Genomic DNA, 23,376 nt, shown 5'->3' with positions numbered 1-23,376 from the left:
TGATGATTCTATTTTCACATGACCTTAAGAATTAATGTCTTCGATTACAACAGGACCATCAATGCCTGACTTGCTTCCTGTTCCATGGGCATTGCTGTTTTCACTTGAGGTCCTTGGACATCCAAATAAAGTTAAGCAGCTTTAGATGGTGATTAAATGGAACTTTCTTATAATTTTGTAACATGCTGTGGTCTAGACTTAGTAATCCAGACTATGGTCACACCCCTCAGTGCTGATGGGTACATTGTGCTGCAAGTGGGCATAAGTTCAGTCTAAACCTTCTCCTGAGGTTTGGGGCTTAGCTTCAGGTGCTCAGAAAGGGCATGTGTCCACAGAGGGCAGGCTGGGTGAATCCACACCATTTGTTTATCAAACGCCTGCATAATGCTATGTGCAAGGCACTTAACTGTGTGTTATAATAATCCATGAGGCAGATACAGGTTTCCTCATGAGAAGCCCATGTGCATTTGCCCAAGGTCACATAGCTATAGGATATGGACCCAGGAAACTTGGTTCCTGAGTTCATGCACATAGCTTTTGGGCTCTGTTGCCATAGGAAGGGCCTGCCTCCCATGAGCTCTCTCCCAATCCTCTCTGGCAAGCCCTGGACATTTCATTCTCCTCTGCCATCTGAGTCAGCACATGGGGGTCAAAAAGAGCCCTAATAGTTAAAAGCAAGGGGTGCAGACCCAGGAGAGCTGCAATGGCCTGACCCCTTCCCACTGCAAACATAAGAAACTTGTGGCTCCTGTTTCCCAGGAAGGCCAGCAACAGTTTTCGCAGGGCTATAATCATTTGTTCCATTCAATGTAATCTCTGCAAGGGATTTTACTGGGAAAGCAGCTGCGTGCTTTAAGACGTGTGGGTAGTTATTTTGAGGATGATGTGTCTTGAGGATTTGACGCCCAGACAAATTTAAAAATAAGCAGGTTTCCAACATCTAAGGATGGGCCAATCTCTGAGGTTATTGAGTAAAAAGTCAACACCGTAAAGTCAATTACACTATTGACAGATACTCTTACAAGGAGATTTCACATCATAATTATATGCAAAGGAACCCAGCAAATAGAAGCTGTGTAATGATCAGCTAATAAAAGTAACACTTCATCTATGTCAATAACAGTTTCAGAGTTAAGACAAACAAACATGGCCTTTGCCACTCATTGGAGGGGAAAAAAAAAATCCCCGAAAGATAAATATTTTCACTTAAGGAGAAGTCACTTAGACTCACACAGAAAACCTGTCACACAAAGGAGAGTAGGAAATTGGTCTTTAGTGGGTGCTAATGACTCCCCACCCTCCCTAGGCCTCTGCTGAACAGAGGGGGGAGGCAAGCGCTGTAAACACAGGAACACCCACAGGAACCCTGGGCAAGGCCATGTGTTCTAGCCGACAGTATTCAGTGTTGTTCTGTTCTCCACCGGGCTGTTTTCCTTTTAACCTCGGCTGAGTTTAGGTTCAACTGACATGTGGCCAAATGAAAAAAAAATCATTAAATTACAATGAATGTGAAAGAGCAAAACAAAATTCCCCCCCCCCAACATTTCTTAATGGGTTTTACACTGACACTGATTATGCAAATGTCTACGCAGCTATGTTTGTGTTCGTTCTTTCTGAAAGCATCTCAGTGCCTACTCTTTGCCCTACAAATAGAAGGCAAAGATATTATGAGCACGCATCCCTAATCTCACAGAGCTCACTACCTATCTCCCCATAATTTCCCTTAAAACTAAGGGAGTAGGTACAGAATTGGTATTTGGACAACTGACTGAGAATCACAATGGTTTTCTTTACTGGTGATCTCTATTTATGCAGATGATAACTTGTCTAGTTTCTGCAAACCATGGTTGCACATTTTACCAAAATGACTTTGCTCAAAACTCCTATCATGTCCAGGAAGCTCACTCTTTCATTAGACCGTGCATGGTTTTGGACAGACATCGGGCAAGCCATGCAATTACAAAGCTATTGTCACTCGGCCTCAAACCCAGCCTCAACACCCTTTCCTACGCTGGGGCCAGGGTGAGGGCTGGGCTGGGCAAGCCACATTTTGCTTTACCGCTTGGCTCCATGCTAGTCTCCGCCACCAGGGGGTGCCACAGAGAGACTGTGAGGGTGAAGCAGGGACTCCCTCCTGCCTGTTTCCAGTCCCTGTGCCACCCCAGCAATGCCTCTGCACCCCAGTGGCAGCAGCATTCACTCCTGTAGTAGCTGCTGTATCCAGTTTGCAGTTTTTCCAACACTTGCAGAACCCCGTTCCCTTGGAGGCGCCAGCACCATCGGGGCCTCCTCCCCAGAGGTCCGGACCCCAGCGCCCCACCCTCCACAGAGGCCTGTTGCAATCACTCCAACCTCTTCCCTTTGTCCCCTCTGCCCTCCAGGTGGTAGCTGCTTCCTGCAGTTGTTCCCTCCATGATATCCCGAGTTCTCTTTTCACCCTTTCAGTTACCTGCTTAATAACTTTCTACCTGCTTAACAGTGCTTTACGTTAAAGTCTCTCTGTTCAAACACCTGGTATGGTTTCTGTCTCCTAACTGGACCCAACTGGAGCATAAGTCTGGCCCAGAAACTGTTCTGTGGCCTTTCACTTTGGAGGGAGAACAACAGAGGGGCTCACTGGGTTGGGTGAGTGGCAGCTCTTTAAACAGAAACACAGCTTCATGGTTTTTGTTATAGTGCTTTGTTATCTTCTAACCAGAAAAAATCATCAATATTGAAAATAAGGTCTCTAGAAGGCACTAATCAGTATGATGTGCCACAATATATGCCACGAGAGTAATAATTATGCAATTAGAAGGCAGCCCCTGCTGGACGTCAAACCGTGGTCTGCCCGCTCTTCTGTGCCCTTCCCCGGGGAATGGCGGGACCCCCCAGTGAAAGCGACTCTTCAAAGCACTAAAAAAGAATGGTAAAGATGATAAACTGGAGGTCTGCGTTTAGAATCTGATAATGAAAACACACTGTCGGTCCAAGTGCAAGCAGTCTACAGTCTCAAAGTCAACTCGACCAGAAAGGTAAACTAGGAGGTGAGACAGGGAAGAGCCTAAGAAAGAATGAAAATCAGAATCTGTCTCTTTCACGATGCGAGGCAAGGGCACTGGTGTTTTGGTTTCATGGAAGAGGCGCATCACTTAGGAACTCAAGAATTAATTTTAGTCAGAGAGCCACACAAGAAGCAGTTGAGATCTGAAAGCCACTGGGAATTCCATCAACCAAGAAGACATCAGCATCAGACTTGACTGATGGTTGTCAGAGTCTGTGAAGAAAATTCCAGAGTCAATGGTGGGACACTCTTAATTAAATGCTCATCACCATTGCTCTCAACAGCATAAAGACCACATCATGTGAAAACAAACTCATATGACGAGTTAAAAGGCGATTCACAAGGAAGAGATTCTGAATGTCACCTAATTTATTTTGTTTATATTTTGTCTTCTGTCCACGTACAAGACTAATTTTTTTAAAAAAATCAAAAACAAAAAAATAATTACTGATCTAAGGGTAACCAAGACAGACAGTGGAGAAGTGTAAGAAAAAGACCCCAAGTATTTTTGGAAAGTATCCCCTTGTCAGGTTAGTAGAAATGATATGAGGTTTTATAACCTATACCTGTTCTAATTCCTAACAACGTCCCTCCTTTTCACGTCTTACACACCAAGTCTGCCCTGAAGACTCAGTGACTTCCATCCTGGCAAAAGTAGGTTGGTTTGCTGGAAGAGTCAAAAGACACAAGGTCGTGGAGAAGCTCCACATGGCTGTTCACGCAAGAAGTCTGATTCTGCATCTCCCTCAGGCCCAGCTAACCAGACTTGCGGGGATGGCTTCCTTCGGGACATGAAACACTGTGACAGCAAAATGGCCTTCAGGAGCAGACTTGATCCAGACACGCAGAAGACAGGAAAGGGGTATTTATAGTCGGGAAGGGAGGCAGCTCAGCAAGACAGGTCTTTTCTAAATGAGCAGCCCAGGCCCGGCACGGCACGATGGCTGGTGAAGCATCAGTCCCCATCCTCAGTAAGCAGACCACTGAGGACAGACGGGGACATGCAGGGAAACTGCTGTCATCCAGGGCCACACATCCAAGAGCCACAAGCGAAGCCTGGGGCTGATGAGTTCACAGCAGAGAGAAATGCATCTGACGCTGGTTCAGAGGCCATGTTCAGAAAAGCGCTGGGAAGGAATCATCTTTGTGATGGGTCTTGAAGGACCTGCCGCCTTGCACGTGAAGGCAGAGAGAAACCTACGCACAGGGAGCTGCATGAATATACACTTGCATGCACGTATGAATTGGGGAGCAAACTTGGCTCGAGGAAAAAGGAAGACTGGGGGAGTCTTCGGGATGATGCAGTGGGAGTCATGGCAGGCACTTTTGCAGATGGCTGGAGAGGCGAGTTACAGGAAGCTGGCCTGGCGGTGGCCGGCGGGTGGGGGCAAGCGAGAGTGGAGAAGCAGCCAGCAGATGGGAGGAGGCTTCAGCAATAGTGCACGTGAGGGTCCAAGCTAGCAGAGGACCTGGGGCTGGGGCTGGCAGTGGAGATGAGCATGGGGGGAAAGAAAGGTCCCAAGGACAAGTTCATGTGGTTTGGCAACCGGCCCGATTCTGGGAGGCAGGGGAATGATGCCACCTGCTATTTATAGACCACTTACCAAAGCACGCTCTGCACGTGATTTTGCACTTGATTTCACTGCAAGCCCTCCTAGGAGGCACGGGAGTTTCACGGATGAGAGAGCTGAGCTCCAGATGGGTCAGGCACCAGCCCAGAGCCACAGGATGGGGACATGACAGGGCTGGGTCTAGAGCTAGACCCGTTAGCTTAGCATCTAATTAACAACAGGCCTGCCATTTCCTTCTACCCATGTTACCCTGCTTTCTTAGAAAAAAAACTTACTTTAACTTGTCCCCATCCCCTCATCTGTAAAGAGACCAGGATACCTTGGTGGCCCTAGAAGAAGCTGGCATTTGGACTGGGGGTTCTGGGGTTACTTTAGCATTTCTGAACACCAGACCACTAACTAGCTTGAGGTTGGCCCTCTCCGTCCCTGGAAGGGGCCCCTGGACAGATGCTGCCGTCGCACTCCCTCACCTCATGGCGGCCGACATCCCGATGGGCGTGATGGGCAGCGGCCGCACGCCAGGAAACAGGCCTCGGCTCAGAACCCGCGCTCCGTTCTGGATCACTCCCGGAGGAACTGGAAAAGCGAAAAGGAAAAAGGCACCACACATGAATTCAACTGCACATATCTCTGTTCAAAGTCCGAAATTTTGGATACGAGAGAGAGACAAAGAGAGGGAAGGAGGGAGGGAAACAAAAACATGCTCACTCTCGCGCGCTCTCTCTCTCTCTCTCACACACACACACACACACAGGAAGAGAGTGACAAAAAAAGATGCCAGGAGAACAAGTCAGACAGCCAGAAGGATAATTCACTCAGCAAGGTCAGACCAATAGCTTACGACCAAATTATTGACACCTAGGTTAAAAAAAAAAAAAAAGATAAGCTTTAGAAAGTGGGCTTCAAATATTATCTTCTTGCATTTATTAAATATACCCTTTGACCTTCGGGCAGACCCTAAAGACACCTCAAAAACTGTGACTCCATAGGACAGACAGCAGGTGACCAAACAGAAGCACTGGCCCATGCTTCTCTGGCCATGGTGAGAGGCTGAGAACACCTTTCTACCTGTCCTTAACTCAACAAGGGAAAATATAAGTCAGAACTAAGAGAAAGTCTATTTTACAAGCGACTTGGCACCTCAGCACTCACAACATAGTTCCCCCTCACAACGGGCTTTGTCACCGGGGAAACGCCCCTCCTCAGGGTCACTGGGAGGGAAGGGTTGTGCTCAGAGTCTCGCAGATCCCTCCTTCCCTAAAGTTCCCTCAAGCAAATCTCCCGAGAGGTCTCTCCTCATCCCACCTTCTCCCGAGCACACTCATTCCTGGAGCGGCCCTACGCCAACCTTCTTGCCAGCGACCATGAGATGCTGTCCATTTTCCGTGCAAACTCCAAGTAGCTCGCCACCAACCTGACTTTGACTGAGGATTTACGTCACAGGAGAACCACAGGGAAATCCTGATATTCGACCTTTTTTGAACTCCTGAACAGTAATTTTGTCTGGTCCAAACTAATATTCTGTCTCTTGCTGCATCTACCAACGCCCCTCTGTGTGTCTATGGGGCCGGGTGAGCAGCACAAAGTGAGACCACTGGCACGTTTTAATCTTAGTTCTTCTTGTGTGACTTTGTGCAAGTCCGAATCTTTGCTGCACTCTCTGAAGAGTGCTCTTCCAAGACCCCTTTCGCAGCCTCGGTTCTAACACTCCTGAGCCCTGGCTGTGCCCGTGTAGCTCCTGCACAGCCTCATACAAAGGCCAGGCGGATAAATAGTGCTCTTTCAAACTAAGGCCACCGGAAAAGTTCTAGAAAATTATTCATTCAAAAATGAAAACCTAATACCTTAACTTTGCAACACAAAAAAAAAAAGGAATAAAAAAAAAAGTAAAAAACAATAAAAAAAAAAAATGAAAACCACTCTGGATATTACGTTTCCCATTCTAAAGCCAATATTATTTATATAGAATAAATACTTTTTATAAAACATATTGCCTACACATACTTTTTTTTTTTTTTTTGAGACAGTGTCGGACTGTTGCCCAGGCCAGAGTGCCATGGCATCAGCTTAGCTCACAGCAACCTCAAACTTCTGGGCTCAAGCAATTCTTCTGCCTCAGCCTCCCAAGTAGCTGGGACCACAGGCATGTGCCACCATGCCCAGCTAATTTTTTCTATTTTTTTTGATAGAGACGGGGTCTCGCTCTTGCTCAGACTGGTCTTGAACTCCTGAGCTCAAACGATCTGCCTGCCTTGGCCTCCTCAGCTAATTTATATTATCTAATTTCAAGACTTCCTATAAAGTTACAGGAACCAAGACAGTGTGGTATTGGCGTTAAGTATAGACAAAGAATGATGGAACAAAACAGAATCTAGAAACAGACCTGCATATCTGTGGTCAACTGATATTTGACAAAAGTACCAAGATAATGCAATGGAGGAAAGAAGAGTGTTAGAACAACTGGAGATCCATTTGGAAAAAAGTGAACCTTGACCCTTACCTCACACCATATATGAAAATTAATTAGAAATGGATCATAGACCTAAAGGTAAGAACTAAGATTTATAAAAGCTCTAGAAGAAAATATAGGAGGAAAAATATCAAATATCAATAATTCTCAAAAACAGACATATGCAAAAGACCAGCAGAACTCTGGAGTTTATAGATAGGTACTTCAGTCTATTATATGTATGTATGTTGTCTAAGAAGATGGACTTTTTGTTTGTCTGTTTTGGGGATCGTGGGAGAGAGGATTTCAATAACTTCGCTGTATGGTATTCTCTTAGAAAATGGTCAGACAGCTACAGGTTCAGTTTAATTCTGATCTAATATATCTGCCACAGGGATCTCATGGAGAGAGGCAAATAAATCTGATGTAAATAACAATGCTGATAAATAACTTCAATATTTAAAATCTGTACCACAGCTATAATGCTTGTAGTAAAAATTATTATAGTCTCATATATGGATTATATTAATTGATTAATTAAAACTTTTAATCCTTGCCTATGGATTAGGTGATGGAGATACAAGATAACTACAGTTAAGTGGGAGAGGTAGAGTGTGAAGGAGGCCACAAAAGTAGACTACGGTAAATGCTAGGATGCGGCTACAGGCAGAAAGGATGGGGACACCTGACCCAAACTAAGGGCTGTCTGGCTGGGCAGGCTTCCAGTAGGAAGAGCCATCTAAGTTGGAATTCAGAGGCAGGGGCACAACACATACAAAGACCTGGAAGGAAAAAAAAAAGAAAAACAAAAGCACAGTGTGCACAAGGAACTAAAGTTATTTTGCTACAGCATATAATCCTGGATGGAATGAGATTGGAAAAACCATTAGGGGGTTTTAAGCAGGGAACTGCCCTGTCCTGCAGCAGCTGAGAGCCAGAGCCTGGTGTCAGACCAGCCTGGGTCTGCGTCCTATCTCTGTCAATCACTGATAATGCCCCCCAGAGCAGAAATGGGGGGAAAAAATGACATTTACCTTGCAGGGTATTTGGAGGCTTAACTGCATTAGTAAAGGCACTAGTATTTAGAAAATGCATGTGAGTTATCAATATCATTGTCATCAACACAATCAACATCCAAAGAGTGACCCTGAGGCGGCCTGTGCTTTCTCTACTTCAGGTGAGCTGAAAACCTGCAAGAGCAGCATGAAACGAAACCCAGACCAGGACGGAGAACTCAGACATCTTCCTGGTGACAGAGTTGCTCTTGTGGCACTTCTATTCCCTTGTGTGTATCATATCAGAGTTATCCCTGCGGTGCAAATACCCAAAACACCTAAAAATGGACGAAGACTTGGGAGCCCCGGTGCAGGAGGAGAGCGCATGGAAGAGAGAGAGCACACGTTCTTCCTAACTCTGGTGCAGCCATTGCACCATGTGCCCACCGAGGAAGGACAGCAGCCCTGAGGACAGAGTCCCACGGCAGAGTCCTCTGCCCAAACGCCTGGGACCTTGAAGCGCCAGGGGCACGACCAGCAGAAAGGGAAACCAGGAAAGGATGCCAGTTCTCCCCAAGCACCCCCCAGAGACCACATTCTCTAGATGCTCCTTGTCTCATGGGACCTCGGGGAGGAAGTATAGGGCGGCCGATCAGAGTGTGAGCTCTCAGCAACACGGTCTCAGCTCAGCACTGCCACATCCCTGCCTCTGTGGCTTTGGCCTTGTGCCTTCACGTTTCTGCACCTGTTTCCTCCGGGTAAGGCGGGCATACACAAGCCCCATAGGATTGGTGCGAGGATTACATAAGATAAGCTGCATATGCTGCTTGGCTCAGTGTCTGGCCCATGACGTAGGCTCGTCACCGCCATCGCCACGCTTCTTCCAGCATCAAGTATCACCTCCTCAGCACCCCCTCGTCAATTATCTACAAGGCACTGGGCTTCGTGGGGTGAGGACATGGGGAAATGCCTGCAGCCTATTATGCTTCGCGTAAAGTTATCCCTAACTCTGCATTTACCCGTGAAAGCATCTCCCTGATTAATGATCCGTAGTCACTTCAAAGAGAATCTCACGGACACAGCTATCCTGCAGCATTAGCAGCCTTTCCCTGAGCTATTTCCTGAACCTCGCAAGACTTCTGGCACGGAAGCTCTGCTCTTCCTCCGAATCCTGCAGCCTGTTCTCAAATGAGCTGCAACCAAACGCTGCCTCTGCCAACCCTGGCATTTCCCAGTCCTCATCACTGGCAGTGCTCTCCGTGTGGAGATGGCGGATGTGTTCGTATTATCTGCTCGGCGGCCGCCAGAAGCCAGCTGTGACACTTCACTGTAGCCCCATCTTTTTTCTCCTTTCTGTCCCCATCCCCGAGTGTCAGGAACGTGGCTTCTGAAGAACGAGTCACGGCCAGTCTAAAACGGATCGGTCTGAGAAAGGCATCCCGAGGTCCACGGTTCACGACTTTTGAGATGACGGGACCCGGCAGGACGCTAGCGCATTCTTCAGCCCTTTTGCTATGGGCAAGTCGACCTGTCCCCATCCTTCTGCTCTCTGTTTCCCTCCAAGCATGCCCAGACGCTTAAAGGCCACCACGTTTACAGCCAGTCCACCCCACCCCATGTACTGGAATGCGGCTGGCCCCAGGTAGGAACAGCCGTAAGCAACGGCACATTTGAAATCAGCTTCTCGCTCGGATTTGTGGCTCTCGCTAGAAAAGGCACAGTTAGACCAGCTGCCTATCAGGAGAGGAGACCCACGTCTGAGGCGCTCAGTTGCTCGGCTAAGGTGCCAGGGACATCAGCGCCAGAGTTCCTAGCACTTGCCGATCAACCACGCTCTCTCAAGGTAGAAGGTGACTCTAAACTTTCAGATTTCAGCTAGCAAGAAAGCAACCCTCACACGAGAGCCAAATCAAGCCGCACCCCTCGCTGTAGATGCTGTGATCTAAGTGTGATAACGTAATCCTGAGAACCGTTAAAAAAAAAAAAGTCTCAGGTTTATGCCAAATTCTCCTCCATGCTGCGCCGTCCCTCAGCCCTCCTCGTGCTCAGCTTCCTTGATTTTTCACAACTTCTAAAATTAACCTCCGAGCCCCTACCTGCTGCGGTTGGAGTGCGGCCCTGGCTCACCCTCTCCCAGGCCATACGCTGAGCGGCAGGCGATTCCGATCTCCTTTCCCTTTCCCCCAGAGGCGGCCTGTCCACCTGCCCACTTGGAAGCCTGCTGCCGAGGGGTGGCCTGGGAAGACTCGGCCTACTTCCTGGTGGCCTTTCTTCTCCTGTGCCTGGCGTGCCTGACACACACTGCGCTCCAGGCAGGGGAGAAACGCCTCCCCCGCCTGACCTCCCCTCGTTCCATTCTGTTGTTCTGTTTATTATCCAGAGTTCGTCTCTGGGAACCTTCCGACCCGGGGTTATATAAGCCTTTGAAGATGAGTAATGGTGATCTGGCTTCTCCTGACTTCCTAACAATTCCTCCGCTGGGGTCAAAGATGACTCACGGGGCTTGTCAAAGGGGAACTACAAAGCAGGTACTTAAGGAGATAGGAGAAGCTGGAATTAGTCCATGCAGCCACTTTCTGGGGGAGGAGAGGGGAGGTGGACGGGCTCGACTAGAAGCATACTCCCAAGTTCAGGAGGTAATGAGGCAGCCAATTCCCTGCGCAGACTGTTCTGGAAGTAGCATCCTAGAGAGTGCCTGAGACACGATAGTTCTCCTTGCAGAATCCTTCCCAAGCTGGCAAAGTCTGAAAAGGCTAATGTCACATGCACTGCGGGTGCTGCCCCGGGTGCAAAATGTTGCAGCCTGAAGTATTTATTAGGTGCACACTGCTGCCTGCTGGGAAGGAAAGCATCGGACTGAAGTGAGACGTGGAGGGACCCGTGGAGACTCCAGGCCAAGGAAGACGGGGTGCGCTGGGGTCCCCTGGGGCAATGAGGACACTCGAGACGCAGAGAGGGTTGCGCCGACTGGGGTTCTCCCCAGCTTCTGAGCAGTGTCGTCCGTGTGGCCTGCTGGGCCTCAGACCCTGGACAGCGGCCAGCCTGCCAGCCCTGAGCTAGCTCCACAGATGCTGAGCAAGGGAAGGAGGAGAGGAAAAGATCTAAGTGGCTGCCATCTGGTGACCTGAAGTGGAGTGGCTACGAAGGGCGATGACAAAGGAAAAGCCTTTCGAGCCACCCAGGCCAGCCCGTAACTGCTGAAAGCGAACAGCAGCAGAGACACCAGGGTGGTGGCCCCCGTGCCAGCCGGGGCATCAGGCAGCCCGGGAGGTGACAACAGAGGCTATGAATAGCACTGCACGAGGAAGCTCCATAAACAGAGCCCTGCCACGGCACCAGCCCGAGGGAACCCCAGGCAGGCCCTGCGCAGACAGGAAGCCCGTGTTCTCGGAAGCCACGCTCCCCACTCGTGGGCAGTGGCAGGACCCCTGAACCAGGAGAAGGCCCGAACAGAAGCACACTGCACACGTGCACGCCAATACCACTATGCAGGCCAGCCACACACCATCACTGAGCCTGGCTGGCTGTGGCCTTTAACCATATCTTGCCCCGGAATCACGTCTCACTCTTCAGGCCTTGGAAGGGCAGGGGAGCGTGGCTTAATCACTCCATGTTTGTAATGCTTCTCCCTTAAGAAGGCAAAATATCGCCTCAACTCCCAAGGCAAGAAACATTATGTGATGCAAGATGAAAATGAAGGCATGTGTGTGGGGCCGGGAGGAGGCAGAGTGGAGCAAGGAAGAGCTAGCGGAAAGCAGCGGCCCGAGCCGGAGATACATACCTCTGGCTGTGTATTGGGACGATGGGCCACCTGGCTTCCAGGGGCACAGAGCAAGACCCTCGATGCATCTTCACGCCCTTCCTACGCATGCTCCAATCCCGAGGGGCTTTACGACCTGCTCATTGACTATGCTTGCACTCAACCTCCAGGGAATTGTTATTAACACAAGGGCTGGGGGTCAAATGGGAAGGTGAATGCAAACCTGGCATCCCTACCCTCTCTACCCAGTCTTTACATTTATTTCCCTGCTGCTCCTGTCCCCGAGTGTCCCCTTCTGCAACTTCTGTAGGCACCCTGGTTCTTTCCTTCCAGGGCCTTGGGGCCCCCCCTTAGCCTGGGGCCTTCAAGAAGACTGTGACTGAATTTCTCGTGCAGCAGGGATAGCCTTCTAAAAGTGATCCTACAGCTTCAAACCATGAACACTGAGTTCTTAAAACTCAAATTTGGCATTTCAATATAAAAAGGGCTATGGATACCTTGGGGAAAAGAATTATTTACAGTTTTGAGTGTTATAGTGACGGAGAGGGGAGAAGTTCATGTAGCCATGAGAGCATTAAAAACTAACCTGGCGACTAAGGGGAGTGACCCTTTTTCTTTTCTACCTGCAGTCAAGAATCCAGTAATAATGGACTTTTATGGAAGATGCTAAGGATCTCTCAACGATCGATCAATCTCCTTGCCTTTCCCATAAACTCCATTTTCCTCCTGAACCCCAGTAACCAGTTCATCAGAAGTATTTTTTTTTTTTTTTAAACTAACGATCACCGTGTACAGTGGCTGGGTGCAAAGGAAGGTGCTCCGATCTTACGCGGCTCTGATGAAATCAGTCTCTTTCCGCCGTGATGAGTTATGCAACTTAATTTTAGAAACCCTTGTAACTTGATTACAATCTGGTCTGTACCTTTCCTGCCACACCTCTAGGAATGGAGATGTTAAAAAAATATGTATATATTTCTCTGAAACTTAAAACATCATTAAAAAACCACGTTCCAGGTTAAGTGCTAGTTGCAACACTGTACCAGTGACCCATCTGCTTAGCAGTGGAGTCTGCCTGTCACAGGTGTGGGCAGCCTAACATTTCGAGTGCTGGCAATCTCAGTTTAGCGAAGAGAAAGAATGAAGATTCTATACCATTAGGAGCAGGTAATGGCAGCTCCAGGCAGAGAAATAAATCTTCCTGAGAATGTTTGGCTGCATCTCTTGGGTCTTTTAAAAAAGGAACAAATAAGAAAGGATGGAGTCAAATTTCCCAAAGCTGTCAGGAAGACTGGGACAAGCAGGGGTCGGGGAATGAAGGATAGTGTGGACCTCCGTGTCAGTCCATTACTGACAAAAGACACCTGTTGTGGGTCTGAGCATGGATGTTTTCCTGCGGAAAATAGGATCATCTCCAAAAGCGAGGAATTCCCATTGCTCAGGAGGCCACACAGCCCTCGGAGAGCCAGAGCCCCAAACCAGCTGAAGGTCCAGCCCCCTAGTGATGGTGGCATGGTGACATGTACCACTTCATGTCACCCTCTCTAGACCACCAGTGTGTTTCCTCAATAAGAGGCTGTTAACACAGCAATGTCCTGAAATCAAGCTGAGAAGACTTGGGTGGACTCGCTGTCTGCTCAACAGGGTCCTGGCTGGGTGTGGGATATGGGTCTAGGCACTAATCTCAAGTTGGGAGGAAGCAGGGACAGGTATCTTTGTTGAAGATCATTTCTCATCCCTGGGGAAGGAGACCTTTCTAAAACCACAGTAGGCTAGCTCCAGACGTGAGGAAAAAATCAGGTGGTGGATGGAAGAAGTCCAAGTAAAGAAAAGAGCTGTCGCAAACTTGACACTGCCCACCGGCCAACAGAAGGTGAGGGTGGGAGCCCCGCCCCCTATCTATGGCAGCCTGGGGGTCTGGGCGGAGAAGACACAGGGGTACCCCGGTTTCATCTAATGGCTATCGCAGGGGCTGGCAGGCCTTCCTCCCTACACTTCTCTTCCAAAATGGCAGCCTGGTATTAATGAGGTCCCAGAAGGGGAAAAAATTTTCTAAAAATGGATACTGCTCGGCCCCATTTCAGTTAAGCTGGCCCCACATAGCCTCTTCTAGCAGAAACTATGAACTCACAGAAACAATTCCTGTAGGAGAAAAGGAGGTCTCTCCACTGGGACTCATTATAGGGCCTGCTTCCCTTCCCCCAAGTCTGAAGCCCTGCAATGATATTAGAACTTTCTCATCTTGGAAACACACCTATGCATTCCTTCATACATATGCATGAATGCGTGTTGATATGCATATGCATGTAATCATGCATTTGTGTAGTTTTTAAAGTGATTCTAGAAGGGGAGTTCTACTTGAGCATTAGTTCTTCCTATGACCTGATGTATAAATGAGAAGGTTAAGTTCACAAACTATGGTGCTGTAGGCTATAGAAATATCTACTCACAACCTGCTTGTATCTCAGGGGGAGTATTCAAAAGCATCATGGCACTGGCAGCATCAATGTCAGGATCTGGAAAAATCAACCAATAAATAACATTATTTACAACGGGGCTGGTGTGTGTGTGTGTGTTTTTCCCCCTGTAAGTTACAGTTTCTGAATGCAACAGAGAAAAGAAAAAAAAATCCAGAAACCAGATGAGCTATCCCAAAGGTGACTTTCTTCCTATTTGGATTTGAGAGGAAGAAAAGGCATTCCAGAATGAGATCTGAGGGGCACGTTAGTGAGTTTTTCATCAGACAAGCACGGTCTCTTCTCGTTTTGTTAATTTCATAATTTGCACTGTATGTTGCTGATAAGTTGCTGATCTCTGCACCCCTACAGCTTTTACCCTAGGGTGAGGAGCAGGAAAGTCGGTGACAATAGGAATTTCAGCCACAGGGATCTTTAATGAACTGAGGAAAGCTCACAGCGCCAAGAAGAGAAAGCACTAAATACACCTGCATCTAGTGAGATACAAACAAGACATTTGGTCATTTCCATTTGTCGGCTGAATGTAAACTGTGTTTTATGAGGTTCTATGATTGCAGCAGTGGTGGTGGTGGTGATGAAGGTGTTTTTTTTTTTTTAGTTTAAAAAGCACTTAAAATATAAAGAAAAAAATTAAAGTTCTGATGTTGAGGGTACAATGTCTGCTTCCACGTCTATTATTGTTTTTAATATGGCCGGGGAAAAAAAATACTCATCACTTCATTGCTGTAATTCTTAATAGGTTTCTGAATCCTTACTGATCCACCAGTTGACAGATGGCAGGTTATATAGAGACAGAGAAAAATATTATCCCTTTATAACTAAATTCATTTTCCTCTGAGAAACAGCAGCGCTGCTGCTATGGAAATGAAGGTCACCATGGCAACGGTAAACAACCCCCAAGAATGGTCACTGAATAGGCTGAAAAGAACATCTGCCCCAGCGCAGCGTCCCAGCTGCCCTGGGGCGAAATTCACTAATAGTGCGGTGATGCCGCGTGACAGAAGCTGCCGCCTGTGCCCTGTCCAAATAAATGAAGTGTGCAATTGAAGTCGACATCAAAATGCCTCCCCTTGCAGATTACTGCCTCTCTGTCCGCTAAACCCAGTGACTAATGATGGGGGAGGGGGGGCTCGCACTTGTCAGTTTTTGTACAAATTACATACCAAAAAATTCAATTTACTACTAATGGCTCCATGGCACTTTATTTTGGGTATTATGCTAGAAAATTACTTCTTTACTGTTTAAAAAAGTACATTTTTCATACTTTATATGTGCAGTTTAATTCCAAGGGAGTAATGTGATGCAGCATAAAGGCCCACAAGCGATTAATAATATGGATGATGCTGTTTCCAGAAGACAAGGTCTCAAAAAGGAAAAAAGTAAAAGAACTTGACTCTGCAGGTTTTCTTTTTTTCTGTCTTGCCTGCAGGAGGCCTGTTATTTACACTCCACAATGGAGTAAAAGTTTATTTTAATAAGTATATGTCTCAGAAACAGGTAAATTAACTTATTTGGCAACTCCTGGGGTGATATTTCTACAATAGTCATCATTCCCCACTGGTATATTAGTATATATTAGTTGAATGATTAACTGAAAAACTTCAAGTTTTCCTCACTGCTCCTGGGGTTCCCCCTACCCCTTGTTCTTCCTACAGGGCCCGTTGCCAGGAAGCGGGGACTCTCAGTCTCAGCATCGTTGCTGTCACCCACAAGCCACGGGGGTCAGCAGTTCCCAGAGGTGCTGTCGGGACTCTGAGCCTTTCCTTTCTACTTCTCCTTTTGCAAAGGGCCTTTTCCTTGCTCAGGGAGCAACCGAGAAAACACACTATTTCTTCTCGCCAAGCAAAGATTCTTTGCCAGCTCTCAGACTGCGAGCACTACAGGTGGTCGGCCTGGCTAGATGGTCCCCACTTCTCCAGGTGACACGTACCCAGAGTTTTTCTGAGTGACCAGGACGCTTGCTGGGGCCAGGACAAGAGCAAACACAGGTAAAAAGTCAGGAGTCTTTTCCTAGTTATTTTGCCAGAAAATTTAAAAGAAGGACGAGAAAGAGAACTTTAAAGGAAGAATGTAGCATCAACACTCAAAAATCTAGAAGAACTTAAGTGGGGCAGCCACAAGATGCAGTGGGGGTGGGGTGGGGGATGCTTTGGAGCCACAGAACATCCAACCATGAACTTCACCCCTACCCAAGCCGAATAAACACATAAACTGTGAAACAAAACAAAGATGCTGAAGGACAAGTCCACCAGTCTTTCCTTCTAACCAGATTTGCCCTGCCTGCTGCCTCCACGGATAAAAATTCTGATGCTATCACGGAGCTCGGGCTGGTCTCCAGGCCTTTTGGGCAGGCACAACACCCAGCCTTCTCATCATTGCTTTCAGAATGCATTCCTGCAGCCCCTCGCTCTACTCCGAAAGCATCAGTTCCTGAATAAGTAGCCCTGTGGGCAGAATGGAGCAGAGAGCAAGGCTTGGGATTCTCCCTTCTTGACATCTTGGCAATCGAACCGGCAAACACAAGAACTGCAAACGGTAGGAGAAAATGTGAACTGCAATTACGTGTTTATGCACACTGGCACACTCCAGCGCCGGTCCTTCCCCAGGGGGACAGTGGGCGCCATCCTTTCAAAGATATACTTTATTGAGGAATAATGTACATACAATAAAATGTGCCCTTTTCAAGTGTAGAGTTTGATGAGTTCTGGCAAATTTTTACACCAGTGTTACCACTAGCATAATCAAGGTAAACACTGCAACCAAGGCACAGACTCCCGTCACTCCAAAGTTTCTGCAAGTCCCTTTGCAGATATATCCCCAACTCCCACCCAGGGCTGGGCAACCACTGATTTGCTTTGTTATTCATCCGTGATGTGGTATCAGTAGTTCATTCTTTATAGCTATGATTGCATTGTATTCCACTGAATGGATGTACCATAATCTATCCATTCACCTGTAGATCGGCATTTGGATTGCTTCCAGTTTTGGATATTATAAAAAAAGCTGCTTGAACTTTTGTACCGGTCTTGTGAACATGCGTTTTCAGTCCTCTTGGGTAATCACTGGTAAATATATTTTTAACTTTATAGGGAATTGCTAAACTGTTTCCCAAAGAGGATGTACCATGTATGAGAGTTTCAGTCGCTTTGTATTTTTGCCAACACTTGAAATCGTTAATCTTCTAAAATTTTAGCCATGCAGTAGATGTGTAGTGATAGTCATTGTGGTTTTCAATTCTATTTCTCTAATGACAAATAATGTGAGCATCTTTTCATGTGCTTACTGGTCATTTGCATATCTTATGTGAAAAGTCTGTTCAAGTCGTTTGCCCCCTTTTTTTTTTTTTTTTTTTGTGGAGGGGACAAGGTCTTGCTGTATTGCCCAGGCTAGAGTACAGTGGTGCAATCATTGCTTACTGCAACCTCAAACTCCTGTTTTTGCCCATCTTTTAATTGGGTGTTTCAACTTATTAATTAAGTTCTAAGTTTTTTATAAATATTCTGAATATAAGTCCTGTGTAAGATGTATTTTTTCTCAGTCCAGGGCTTACCTATTCGGGTTTTTAATAGTAACTATGAATAAGTAGAAGTCTTTAATTTTTATGAGGTCCAATATACCAATTTCTTCTTGTATAGCTGAATGTCTTTTGTAAGATATCTCAGCTTTTCCCAAAGTTGCAAAGATTTTCTCCTAAGTGATACTGTTTTTAGTTTTCATTTATTAGTGTACTATAATGTTTTCCAGGTTCACTACCCAGATTTACAGGTAAATGAAAATGTTAGTAATTAACCAGACCTCTTTCCTCATTTAGTAAGCTGTCTAGGCAAAGACCTCCTAGAATTATAGATATCAATACCAGTAGGATTTTGACTGGCTCCTGGTGTGAACACCAGGCAGCCCAAGAGAAGCCTTAGTCAGGCATGTTTCCATGGAGAAATGTCTGCTTGTCACACTCTGACCCCCTGTGTGTGCTTCAGTCTTCGGAGCCAGTAACCTTCCATCTCTCATCTCCAAAGAGATGCTACAGTTATACTTAAGATGCTTTTCTTATCTATTATTAAAATGCCTAAGTTTTCCCCCCTTTTAAAAAACCATGAAAGTAATGTGTACTCACTATAAAAAAAAATACATTAGGTGGATATAATTTAAGAAATAAATGCCTTCCCCACAGATCCACTCCCAGACTCATATTTTCTTGTATATGTCTAGAAATTGTCAAAATAAGCACTTATATATATTCATTGAAATACCAACACATATATTTACTCAGGCGCATGCATCTATTTTTTAAAAAAATGGGTATATGTGGAAAATAGCTTTCTGCAACTTGTAAAAAAATTTTTTCTCTTAGTAAGCTATCTCAGCAACCTTTCACATCAGTATACATTATCTGAAGTTTTTCTATGGTGAATTTTTGGGGCATAAAAACACGCCACACCATTTGCACATGCATTCCATTTTCTACCAGAAGGCAGAAAGAAAGCATCTGAGCTGATTATGTAACCTCTGCCAAACACACTGCTCCTCCCCACAGACACCGCCTCTGAGGATACTCCTGCCCCTCATCCAGACCCCCTCCCTCCTGCACCCCCACTCCGCCCCTCCCCATGAGGACCCAGGCCGGCCCCACTCTCTCCCTCCCATGCCTGCTCCCAGCTCTTGCTCTCTCTGGGGTCCACCCCCACTTGTCACTTTGGGTAAGATGCTCTCTTGCATGAGCAGACTGTGGGTCTCCCTAGAAAACTCTAAATTCTCTGCAGTCAGGAGAGACGAGTGGTGGGTTTACTGCTTTAGGCAGCAGAGAGACTTTCTGATGGATGCACCCTTTTGTGGCAGGATATTTTTAATCAAGGATACTTGTTTTGGAGCTTTGGGGCTAGAGGCATTTTAGGGGACTGAGTGGGTGTCTCAGACATAGGAGATGAACGGGTCTGCTCTAGAGGCATAGCTGATTCTGAAGATAAACGGCCTGGGTCAGGATCTCAGGAGGGGAGCCACGGGGATTGTCTTATCTACATAAGAGGTAGACAGTCGGGCCAGGAACTCTTCTGAGGAATGAAGATCCAATGGGCAGGAAGCAGAATGAGGCAGAGGGTGCAGCAAATAAGGAGGCACCACCTGTTTTATTTTCAAATGGAGAGGGTCCTCCCAAAGGTACCTTATTCTGTATCCCAAAACAGGAACCCAAAATCACTGCTGGTTAATTCAGTATAACACCAAGCAGGCTGTCACGGTGCTTAATAGAGCCATGACCATCATCCAAACTGAGCCAATCTCAAATCCCATATTAAAATAAAAAAAAAAAAAATCTTCCTTTGCTCATGCTTCAGTAACAAATATTACTTCTCCTCTGGACTGGTTCCCAGCAGCCCATTTCAATTTTCATCTTTAATGCAGTTGTCTTATCACATTGCCTTTCTCTGGAGTACAAGACTGAAAAGCGGTCACACATCTTAAAGACGTTTTCAAATCCTCTTCCCTTGAATGTACACACACAATGTTATTACGCTACAGTGAGAGAAACAGGTGACCGAGCTTCCTGAATCAATGGTCCAGCTGTTTGGATTAAGAAAAATATTGAGCCTCATTTCCCCCAAAATGTGCAGACGGTTCCTTTTGGACGTGGGTAGAGGAGGATTTTCCCCCTGTGGATTGGATGGGAAGAGCACTAGACCAGGCGTGAGGATTCCTGGGTTTATGTCCTGGGCCGGTGCTAATTAACATGTGACTTTCCTTTCAATGTGCTGGGCCCGAGTTCGCTCATTTTAAAATGGTAGGTGGTGGCGGCTGCAGACTTGGGAGGAGCCAGTTCAGTTTTTCATCCCTTTCTCCATAATTCCTTGTTCTACCTCTAATGTCCCTTGACTTCTTTCTCCCTTTCTGACTGTGGCTGCCAGGACCACGGACTCCAAGGAGCACCTGCCAAGCGGGGCATCTGTTCCAAAGCCTCTGAGGGCAGCAAACAATCCTAGCATTGGCCGTGGAAACCTGCGACCTGCCCTCATGGGTACCTGCCAGGGCCACTTCAGAGCAATCCCTACAGCCTGGCGTGCGCATTTTGTGGGTTCCTGGTGTGGCTGTTGTCTGTGTTCACTCCCCTTCCTCTGGGACTTGGTGCCAGAGGGAAGTGACTTGGAGAGGCCATCTGTTTTAACAAACGAAGACTAGGAAGGCCAACAGGAAGCCCCTCGTGCAATCCTCACGGCCGCAGACCCGCTGCAAAAATCTGAGCGCTATCCTTGGCATCCCTGCAGTGACTGAGCTAGCAAAATGACAGCAACGAAACATTTCCCATGTGGAAAGCCTGGAATTAACAACCATTACCTTCTAAAAAATCATTTAATTTTCCACAGGGCTAACGTATGTCGCCCTCTCCCCCTGCTTTCCACCCCCCACCGTCCCCCTACACACATCTGAAGTGGCTCAGATGAGGATGAAACCTCCGTAAATGAGCAAAACAAACAAAAACTACCAAATAACGTATGACACACACTTGCACAGAGACAATCAGGTATAAGCAACACAGACGCGTGCTCGGTCAGATACATGCACTAAGGTGCTCATTTCTCTCTCACATTCTCCACTAGAGGGCCCGCTCCTTGCTGGCTGTGCTCGCTGCCGTGTCCCCCAGCACCCAGAACAGTGCCTGGAACACAGGGCCTGCGAGGTAGTTACCCAACGAGCGGATGGACAGCTCGTCTAGTCTGCTGCTTGGGTGAATCTGGCTGCCTGAGGCTCGGCACCCAGCTGGGGAAAGAAGTATCCAATGACCACCAGGGCATGAGCCTCCAGATGTGCAGTGAAATCCCACAGGGACACCCGGAAACCAAACGCCCAACCCCATGCTAGGCGACACTGGGGTTTGTAAAACCTCATGGGGGTTCTGAAACAAAGGCAAGGTGAAGAACCACTTGGGTTTGGTAAACCAAGGGTCTGCGAATGCCATCCAAAGCAGCCCATCGAGAAAGACTAGTGCTCCCCAGAAATTCTTTATCTTCTATAACTTTACTAGAGGTCTTTGCTTTGTAATGCTTTTATCTAATTTCTGTAACTCTATGTGAAAGTGACACATCTGAGAGTATCTGGTTAATTCCTAAAAACGGAGAAAGAAAATACAGTCTGCCCTCCATATCCATAGCCTCTACATTCTTGGATCCGACCAACTGTGGAACCAAAAATACTAGGAAAAAAATGTCCAGAAAACGTTGTTTTGTTGCTGGAGCGTATGCTACGTAGCTGGGTCTACAATGCTTGCACCTACTGTACTACTTTTTCTTGTCGTTATTCCCTGAACAATATTTACATGGCATTTACATTGCCTTAGGTATTATAAGTAACCTAGAGATGATTTAAAGTACTTAATAGAGAAGAACACGCAAATGCTACACCATTTTATTTAAGGGACTGAGCATCCATGGATTTTGGTATCTTAGGGAGTCCTGGCACCAGCCCCCTGTGGATACTGAAGGATACCAGTACTTGGATAACTTTTAGGGCCGAGGGGATAAGATGCAGGCGAAAACAGGCAGCAAACAAACAAAAACTCCCAGTAAGCTGCCTGTTTCCTGGGAAAGTTCTGAGTAGACTTGCGTGGCTGCGTTTAGGCCCACCCTGCATACCATGCCAGGATCCTCAACCAGGGCGATTCTGCACAGCCGGACAGAATGGCAATGCCTAGAAACAGGTTTGAGTGGCATGACTGGGTGGGGCAGGAGGGTCCCACTGTCATCTCGTGGGGAGAAGCCGGGGTGCTGCTCAGTGTCCCGGGTGTACAGGACAGCCCCACCTCACAAAACGGCCAGGCCAAAAGGTGAGCGGTGCTAAGGCTGAGAAACCCCATCCTAAACTAGCACACATGTGCACTACGATCAAGAAAAGCAAATTATCTCAAACAGAACACATCAAGAGTAAACAAATGGATATAAAATTCCCTTTGTGGCTGACGTCTTCTTTTTCTCCTTTTTTGCATGATCCCTACGCGTAGGTTGAGAGAGATCGGGTATCTACGCTTGTTGCTCTGAAACCACAGAAGTATGCGAGTCCTGCCCTTTGGCTTCTGTTGCAATCAGTGGAGGTATCTGGAACGGCCGCCTCTGATCTCGAAGGCAGCGGGACCGGGGGTGCTGTCAGCTCTACTGACACCACCCGTCATGGATATTTCTTCCACCTCCCCTTTGGATGAAGGTTATTAAGAAAGAAGTTGCCAGAAGTGAGGAGCCGCAGGGGTGAGACTGGAAACAGGAGATGGGGTTCTCTGTGGACATGAACTGAAGACATCTAAGGGGTTCTCGGCACAGTGGGACGGGGGAGAAGGTGACGCCACCGAGCCCGGTGCCCAAGTGACTCGAGTGGCGGCGTTTAGGGAATGAAAACCTCACACACAGCTGGACGCCCCGTCGTGACCTGACGCATCAACTTCACGCTGAGAGTCGGAGACGGGGAGACAGAGAACACCAAGCGTGGCCTTTCTCCCCCACCACCAAAAAAATGAGTTGAAGAACACCCCAAACTCTTGCAGCTCTAAACAAATGAGCGAGTTAAAACCAACAATTAAGCAAGCTGAAACTAACCGTTGTTTGTTGGAACAAAAGATGATCTAAGCCAGGGGGGTGAGGAACAGGATGGATGATCAGAACGTGCACTTGTGGGTATCATTAGGCTCCGCGTCACCCACCTCCTAAGGTCCTTCTTGGTGTGGAAGTCGTGACTGGTGAACTCTAAGTGACGAATTTACCGGCTCTCAGGAGCAGTGTCACAACCAACTCTGTAAACCAAGACTTTTATCTGCATCAGCAACCCCCGTCAGGGGGCGTCTTTCTAACTTGCGTCCACTGCCCGTCTATTGCCCCTAATGCCATGTCACGGGGAAAGGGACTCCAGGAAAAGGGTCCGGGAGAAAAGCACTGAGCTCAGAGTACATCCCGGGCGGGGAGTGTGACCCCGAGGGCTGCCATCTCCCCGGGTCTCAGACCCCCACCTCTGAAGCGGCACTAGGGTGGCTGGGCTGGAAGCTTGCTCTGGGGCCCTGGCCCCCTCCCAGCCCATCACTGGCCCTGCTGCTCCCCTGCTTGAGAAATGAAAGGA

At 47.4% G+C, this 23,376-nt stretch overlaps 1 protein-coding gene across 8 annotated transcripts in view; it reads right to left on the bottom strand.

Moving 5' to 3' along the window:
- The window catches only part of FOXN3 (forkhead box N3), a 379,439-nt gene that overhangs the window by 19,762 nt on the left and 336,301 nt on the right, over positions 1 to 23,376 (bottom strand). For 6 of the 8 annotated variants that reach the window (XM_076003781.1, XM_076003778.1, XM_076003779.1 and 3 more), the window contains 2 exons: positions 14,266 to 14,331; positions 5,085 to 5,190 (listed from right to left, as the gene is read on the bottom strand). In XM_076003781.1, coding sequence (XP_075859896.1) covers positions 5,085 to 5,190; positions 14,266 to 14,331 — 172 coding nt within the window. The remainder of the gene's footprint in view (positions 1 to 5,084; positions 5,191 to 14,265; positions 14,332 to 23,376) is intronic. The other 2 variants (XM_012773976.3, XM_076003784.1) reach the window with 2 other exon arrangements.

Source organism: Microcebus murinus, chromosome 6, assembly GCF_040939455.1.
Source record: "Microcebus murinus isolate Inina chromosome 6, M.murinus_Inina_mat1.0, whole genome shotgun sequence".
Classification (NCBI taxonomy): Eukaryota; Metazoa; Chordata; class Mammalia; order Primates; family Cheirogaleidae; genus Microcebus; species Microcebus murinus.
This window is presented reverse-complemented; position numbering and strand designations above follow the sequence as displayed.